Genomic DNA, 8,637 nt, shown 5'->3' on the forward strand with positions numbered 1-8,637 from the left:
GGCTCAAATTAACGGACGGAATGCTGGGTATAAAAATTGGGCGTTGTTTCCAATTGATTTAGGTCATTTTTATAAAAGAAAAACAGTTTTTGTCATAAAACCCAATACCTTCTCCAAATTATATTAGGATTTAAGATCTAAGATCTCTTTGCACTGCAATTTCCAAGGAGGAGATATATCGAGTTTGGCTTTTTTGCGCATATTACATTTTTAAGGTTGTAAAAATGTAGCAAAATAGTACCATACCCTACTATGGCGGCCGCTGTGGTGTGGTAGTACCGTTGTCCGTCTACCGCACTGAAGTTCCTGGGTTCACGCCTCGGGTAAAGCAACATCAAAATTTTAGAAACATGTTTTTTTCATGTTCATTAAGAACAAAGTTGTTCTAAGCGGGGTCGCCCTTCGGCGGCAGTGCTTTGGCAAGCCGAGTGTAATTCTGACATGAAAAGCTTTACAGTGATAATGCCGTTCGGATTCGGCACAAAACATGTTAGTCCCGTCCCAAAACATGCAAAGCCGCAAATACCGTCATTCAGGCACGCAAAAGTCGATATGCATTGTTTGATAGTTTTTATCGCAGACATTAGCCCACCCACCAGAATGCGTGGTAACACAGCTAGGCTAGCCCTTATCGCACAAACACAGTGCAATAGTTGTAATGTGAACGTGCCTTTAGACTAATTCCAGAAAATCTCCACCAGAAATATTGAAATGAGTCGAATGTGGTAAATAAGATGACATTTTTTATTTATATACCGTACATAAATAGCAAATGGATCAGTCAATAAAGTTCAGACACAACTAACGGTCCCTTGCGTATGTGGAACAACATGTTGAACAGACGAGAGCAGTTGGCGTTATTGCTTTTAGCTATTTTTGGTTAGTTTACTTAAGTAAACAAATTTATTCACTAATTTTGTTTTATTTATATTTAGCCTTTCAACATTCGTGCGCTTTGAAAAGTCTAATAAGCTTTGATGACGATGGTATTAATGAAGAATCTGACGAACACTACAAACTCAAGTTTCCTACATTAAAATTGCTTAAACCTTTCAATTTATTCGAAAAGAAAAAGGATAAATTTGGTTTGGGTGATGTGTTGGAAGATAAAATATCCAAATTAGAGGGACTGGATGCCAAATTATTGGACTTGTTGGATTTGGTTAAGGATAAAAAAAAAGATAAATTGGAAAACAAAATAGATTTGGTGGAAAACAAAAAGGAATCGAAATATCCATATCCAGCCTATTCCCCAGCATATGCCCTAGCACCCGCTACAGTTTATGCACCAGCACCCGCTCCAGCTTATGCCCCAGCACCCGCTTATGCACCAGCAATCGCTCCAACATATGCACCAGTACCAGCTTCAGCATATGCAACAGCTTCATCGTATGCCCCAGCACCCGCGCCAGCGTATGCACCTGACCCAGTCTCTGTTCAATATAAAGCTCCAAAGCCAAAACTAGTATCGGTGAAACATAAAGCAGCGGCATATGCAGCAGCACCCGCTCCAGCTTACGCACCAGCTCCAGCATATGCACCAGCTCCAGTGTATGCCCCTTCGGCTCCAACATATAAACCTAAATATTTTTATGTGGATTCAGATTCCGATGAAGAAGAAGCATATGCGTATGTACCGATTAAGCCAATTAAACGAAAACCAGCATCGCAGGCTTGTGCAGGTTATGACGATGACGCCTACTTCACATAAATAAAATCAAGCTGCAGGCAAATTAAATTTTCTTTCCGGTTTCTCTATTGATTTTTTTTTTTTTTGCTTTTGAATATTAAAAAAAAATTTTAATATTTAAATACAGATTTTTAATTTATTTCTATGAGTTAATCGGGGATTGCCGGTATGAAAATGTATGAAAACATTTATTTCAAGCAATTTTTAATTTTATAATTTTATTTAATAATTTGGGAAAAATTTAAACAACGTGACATCAGGACGGACAAGGCGACAGCTGTTTCGATTACACCTTTTAATCTCTTCAAAGCCTTTTCTCCCGGGAGTGGGATTCGAACCCGCACTCCTACGATAGTTGAAATGGTTACAAACGCATTCAGCTACGTCATGCCTTAGTTGTAGTAAAGTTTTTCCCAATTGCCGTCTTTTGCATATATTAATCTTCTACATTTATTTCTTTGCACAAATTTCCTCGGAACGTTATGGACACATTTTGTCTATGTGAGGTCTCTTTTGCTACCACAGTTTAATCAAAGCTTTATTTGACCGTTTTGATCGCATGTGATGTTGGCAGGGTTAGTTTGAGGGGTTAGTGTGTGGTTTTTTACATTCGCACTCGAAGAAAGTGCTGTCCACTGTGAAAGCCCTAACTCGGTGCGAGATGATGCCGCATTAGTTCAACAGCAGACTTTCTACTTAATTAAACACCAAAGAAAGTTACGATATCAACTTGAATAGAGGAGCAAGATCCCCTTCATTCCACATCTACTCTGATCCATTTTTAATGCAGTTGTTAGGTTAGATTAGGTGGAAATGGTCAGTCCGAGAGGAACTAACATAGACAGAAAGAGTCCACAGGGTTACCAGAAGTTTGTTTACTGGTTAAACTGAAAACCCCTATCAAAAAATAGGACCTATGATATTAAATAACTACGTCCTCTTGGAAAATACTAAAAGCTTTCTTGTTACCTTTAGATCTGACGGCTGTATTACTCCTAGTAGCTGGAGTAATGGCCTGGCAAACGCAGCGCACGAGCACAAAGCGTGATCGATAGTTTCTTCCTCCAAGCGGCACTTTCTACGTCTGATATCACTGACTAGGCGAAGTTTAATAGCACATGACGCCTGAAGGTAGTGTCCAGTCAGAATAGCGCCATGTGTATACAGTCCTCTCATTTATATGCGTTTTTAGGAGTTGAGATAATGATGAAATGCATTCCGCAGTGCTAACTAGCAAACGTTCTAAAGGAGATAAAGAGGTGGGAAGTGACGATACGAGTTGTGAGGAAAGTGAAATGGAACGAGAATTCCACAAAATGAGTATCCTTCCGTGAGAGTATTGCGTTCAGTTTCAGTTTTCTACTAAAAAAATAAGTACCCCAGAAGCGGAAGCGGGAAATTAATGTTTTGATTGGGCATATATATCTCAGAAAAGTGACATTCAATGGAGGTGCTCTCGCAGTAATGACCGAATTGCTGATTTTAATTTTACCCCACCTAATCAAATGCCTAAAATAGTCAAAAGTGAGTAAGTATGAGTATTTCCAAAACTATTTGCCGACTAAATTTTTTGAAGATGCATCCAACTTCACCAATCTTTATGATGTGCAGAAAGAATGAAACTTTCGACCAACTAGTCTTGGGGAAATTCGGAAGTTCAGCACTACCATTATTTGCTAACAATATGACACGTAATCGTTCTTATAGGCTGTGAACACATTTGCATTCTACACCCAGAGAAAAACCGTCTAGGAATTTTAAATACGTTCCTATTCATTTTAAGTTTGATTTATTTAAATATGAAAAGCTGCAAGTTTGAATACCAAACGCCTTAAATTAAAAAAATACATACTTATTCTGCTAAATTAGTATGAAAATACCTAGAAATAATACGCAAATATTCAATAATGGCAGAATTATACTTGGGTTAAATATGAGAACACTTTAAGTCCAATATGTTGTCTAATTTGGTTCAAGTATTTTCATCCTTGAAAACACAATGTTGATGATCAAAAGATATTTTATGTGCATCATCATCATCATCATCATCCTCCTCAACTCCTATTGGAGCATAGGGCCTCGACCACCGACTTAAATCTTATTCTGTTAGGTGCAGTTCTTGTGATGTCATTCCACGTATATCCTGCGTCTTCGAGTTCTTTATCCACAGTTCTGCGCCAAGTTTTCGCTGGTGCACCAGGTCGTCGGCTTCCTTGTGGATTCCATCGCAATGCTTGTCTGGCTATATTTACTGGAGGTCTTCTGAGAGTGTGACCAATCCACGACCATTTACGCTTGGTTATTTCTGTGGCAGCCTTAGGTTGATTTGTTCTAGACCATAAGTCGTCATTTGAAATTCTTTCCGGCCATCGAATTTTCAGGATTCGGCGCAGACATTTATTGATAAAAACTTGTAGACGTTTCTGAATTGAAGTTGAGCTTTTCCACGTCTCACAAGCATAAAACAGTACTGATTTAACATTCGAATTAAACAGTCGAAGCTTCGTTTTTAAAGATATTTGGCTGGACCTCCACACGTTTGCCAGTTGCCCAAAAACCATTCTTGCTTTGTTTATGCGAGACTGAACGTCCTCATCTGCACCGCTCTTATTTGAGACAATACTACCAAGATAAACAACGGACTCTACACCTTCGATTTCATTTTCGTCAACCGTAAGCATCAATGGCCTTGATGAAATACTATAGCCGCATCTTGTGACTTTGGTTTTCGCTGTATTGATGCTTAGTCTGGCCTCCTTTGCATGTGTGTTGACAGCTTCTAAATTGTGTTGAAGGTCAGTACTTCTGTGGCTTAGCAGGCAGACATCGTCTGCATATTCTAAATCCCCTAGCTGAGTGAAAGGCGTCCACTGTACACCGTGTCCACCATTTTCTGCGTTCCTCATAATCTCGTCTAATGCCAAGATAAACAAGAGCGGCGAGAGTATGCACCCCTTTCGCACCCCGCTTTTAATTTCGAAGGGTTCTGAGAGGCACCTATCGTGACTGACCCGGCACTTAAATTCGGCATACATTGCCTTTATAATGTTGATTATTTTATTGGGCATCCCTTTTATGTGCATACTAGAGGTTTACGCCGATCACTTTATAGGCGGCGGCTGCGTAGGCTTTATTATGTACCGGCGGCGGCGGCGTGGGCCGCCTTGATTTTTCTATTTAAAAAAATTAATATTTAGGAAAGGTATTGTTTGTATGTATTTAAGGAAATCAACGTGTTGGCCGTTTCGGAAAGATCCGGGATTTTTATCTCGCAGACTGTTCAAAAATTTCCAGGAGTAACTCCTTGAAATAGAGATACATAATATAGCCACACTTTTGTCTGTATATCTCGTGCAAAGCGTAGTCTCACCTAGGGTTAACTCCTAATAATCATCGCGAACACAATTTCTTTAAATCATGTGTGGCTCCTTAGCGGTCACTCACAAAGGTGACTTACGGTTGCTATTAATAGTCTATTAATACTCATGACTCTCGTGGCACAGGGCGCATCCAGTTTTTTCGAGCTACAATTCCCGATGTGCGAACAGTAGCAATCCAGACCACCAGTCGCTACCACGCCTCCTGACCCTCACACCATATGCCAGCACAGAAGCTATAGGACTGCGACTTCGAACTCATATGTATCTTCGGCGACGTCACTTTCCTAGAAGCTCTAGGTGTAGCTCCTAAGACTTTTACCGGATGTTTTTGTCGCGCTGTGCTGCCGAGCTACACCAGAGAAACACCTCCAAACGTTAGGGAGTGACTATTCGGCCAATGATGCCGCCCTCGAAATTATAAGCAGTCTAAGTGGATGTCAGAGCGTAACTCATGGATGAAAGTCGTATAATCCTCGGCGCATCTATATACTTAAAATATTACAAGGACCCTGGATAAAATTTTTAAAATGTAGACCAAAGTTTGCAGACGTTTCAACATTGATTTCAGCAGTCTTCCTTAAATCAAAACGATATTTTAAAATGAAAGTCGGCCGATTGTAAGTTGAAAAATGTTAACTGCTGTTTTCCGGCCTTATGGGTCCCAGGGCATATGGGAATAGATGGGAATGAAAAAGCGGACGAACTAGCTAAAAAGGGCGCATCTCTTGAAGCTTGCTCCGTAGATGTCCCAATTAGATTGGGCGAGATTAAGCGAAGGCGAGAGGTGCACATGATCGACCAAGCGGGAAAGGCGTGGGTTCAAGCGCGGGGCTGTAAAGTTTCGAAGATTATGTGAAGGTTTTACAACCTTAGACTAACACAGTTGCTCCTATCATTAAAAAGAGAGGACTGTAGACTCATGACGGGAATTCTGACTGGACACTGCCTTCTGGCGTTACATGCCTTTAAACTAGGCTTGGTCAGTGATAGCAGATGTAGGAAGTGCGGGTTGGAGGAGGAAACGATCGAGCACGTTCTGTGCTCGTGCCCTGCACTTGCCGGGCTAAGACTCCAGCTATAAGGAGTGATACAGCTGTCAGATCTAGAAGCAGCAAGTGGCTTAAGTCCTAGGAAGCTTCTAGTATTTGCCAAGAGGACGGAGTTATTTTATAATATAGGTCCTGGTTTTTGATAGGGTTTTTCAGTTTGGTCGTTAAAACAAACTTCTGGTAACACTACGGACTCAATCAGTCTATGTGAGGTCCGCATGGACCGGCCAGTTCAACCTACCTACCTTCCGGCCTTATGATATAAGAGCTCATTATGGATGACCACGTTGCTTCAGTTTTCATACTAGATCGACTGTCCACTACGTTAGGGTAGTAACACACTCGGTCATTAGTTCGACTGTCTTGGGAAAGCTTTTGCTTCACCACTTTGAGTGTTCTTGCGAAGGACAAAGCCTCACCTGGTTAAAAAATGTGCCTCCGTATTCACATTTGTAAAAGAGCCGTAACGTATAGGTGACATTTAAACTTGGTTGATAGGCTATAATCAATGTAATTCACTCCAAGGGACTAGTTTTGGATATGGCCGCCAACTGTAGGAAATATCAAACCGGGAGACTTGGGTGTTGAGGGATGAAGTGTGAAAATCAAAATTCACATTTCAGACGCTATTGTATAGATTCGCAAACAAACAACATGTGTTTGAATGTAAGCCCAAGTGATTTTTCAAACCGTTCTCATAAGTACATATATCCTCAACTTAAGTATGAAGTAAGAATCATTTCAAAGGAGTGTTTATGCCCCTAGAACCTACTAAAGGATTTTGCATCACTTATTTCGCTTATTCTTTCAGCCAATAGCAATATACAATTAAAAACAAAAAAAATTGGGTCATTTGATTTGAATTCACTGTTCATTATTAATTTTTTGAAAAAAAAAAAAAAATATGCAACGTAAGCATATAAATTTATGATATAACTTTTCTTTTAGTGTTCTGTTTTAATAACTTGCTGAATTGGATGATGCAAAATCCGTGTTAAGCTGACATCGAAAACGCCTGTTTTTGCAGTGATGCGCATCCGTTGATACCACTTTCGACCATATCCGACCAATTTTCGACATGAACAATAAATGACCTAAACAGTCTTAAACGAGTAGAAAATATAGAAACGCGCCGGACGCCGCTGGACGCCGCCGCCGCCGCGCCGATATTTTTGACACAATCGGCCAAAATCGGCGGCGGCGGCGGCGTTTATTGGCGGCGTATATCTCTAGTGCATACATAGTTAGGCTGACGAAATTACAATTCAATGCAAAACCATTGGTAAAAATAGTTAAATCTAGCTGAAAATATTTAGAATTTCATGCTTTTTTCTCTGGGTGTACCCAGACAAACCCAAGATAAATTATATAGCGTGAGACCTATAATGGATTCTATTCGGAAGCGGTTATTGCAGTAAGAGCTGGAGTAAATCCTTTGGACAAATTTTGAAATCTGTCTCTTTTAATAAGTATCCTTTGCTAAGATAGCGCGCTTTTGGAGCAAAAGCCAACTGCCAATGGGAGAATACTTTTCTTTTAAACTGTACAATCACGCACCTTGGAATTACTTTGACATACTTTGTTATTATAAGATTCATCTTTGCCTTTTACACGATTTTGGAATAATTTCACTTCATTGATTTTATTTACATAAATGTGTAAATAAACACAAACTTATGGGCAAAAAAGCTGATCCAATTTATATCCGTAGTCTGGCGCTGGCTTATGTAGCATTTTTTATACAGCCATGGACAACAGTTGCCTGTTTCATCATATTTGTGGCCATCAGCTATGAGGAGATTTGTTGGTTTGCTTGGTCCTTAACGACGGACACTGACATACTAACACATACATATGAATACCCTTTTAGGTGTAGCCAGATATATTTGCATATAAATTGAATTTTCCTGTAGTCGACAGTTATTTTTCATTACATCAATATATCCCTATGTATTGTCACACATACATACATATGTGCATATGTATATTCAATACGTAAAAAATGATGGCTCTATTTAATTATAAAACATTGCGGCAAAAGTAATCTGAGCAGCAGCAGCAGCCGTAGCCCATTGCAGTCAAACATTCAACGTTACGTTTCAAGCATAGCACCAATGCGCCTTACAACCCCCAACCATTACTCGCCGGCTGCGACTTTTGCTTTTGCGTTTGCAGTCTTCCGCTGGGTGCCATCATTAAAATTGTCATCATCAATGTCAGCGTAATGTCATATTTGCATAAAGTACCGTTGTTTTTTTGTTTATACATCCATCCAACGCCCAACGTTTGCTAAGCGACAGTTGTATCCATACCACAGCTGCCACTTTGATCCGTTTTAGGAAAAACAGATCCCTTTTCATGGTTGCTACTCACAAGCGCCTCAAGGCACCCATTACTACTAACCAAGTGACGATTCCCCGTTCTCCTTCTTTATCAGTCCCTTGCTTATTTCAGCTCTTGATTGGACTTTTCTTATTTAGCTAGAATATTCTGCGGAGACAAAGAAGTTTTTCCTCTA

General features: G+C 40.0%; 1 protein-coding gene across 1 annotated transcript; it reads left to right on the top strand.

Moving 5' to 3' along the window:
- The first annotated feature begins 769 nt into the window (after positions 1 to 769).
- Positions 770 to 1,812, top strand: LOC137247857 (uncharacterized). Its single transcript, XM_067778791.1, has 2 exons — positions 770 to 879; positions 936 to 1,812. The coding sequence occupies exons 1-2, from the start codon at positions 819 to 821 to the stop codon at positions 1,709 to 1,711; spliced, it is 837 nt and encodes a 278-aa protein (XP_067634892.1). The 5' UTR covers positions 770 to 818; the 3' UTR covers positions 1,712 to 1,812.
- The last annotated feature ends 6,825 nt before the right edge of the window (positions 1,813 to 8,637 follow it).

Source organism: Eurosta solidaginis, chromosome 4, assembly GCF_040869045.1.
Source record: "Eurosta solidaginis isolate ZX-2024a chromosome 4, ASM4086904v1, whole genome shotgun sequence".
Lineage (NCBI taxonomy): Eukaryota > Metazoa > Arthropoda > Insecta > Diptera > Tephritidae > Eurosta > Eurosta solidaginis.

Excerpts from the sequence above, each read along its gene's own strand:
- LOC137247857 (XM_067778791.1), top strand. The coding sequence starts at position 819 with ATGTGGAACAACATGTTGAACAGACGAGAGCAGTTGGCGTTATTGCTT. Across the intron at positions 880-935 it reads ATTGCTTTTAGCTATTTTTG|CCTTTCAACATTCGTGCGCT; the intron begins GTTAGTTTACTT and ends ATTTATATTTAG.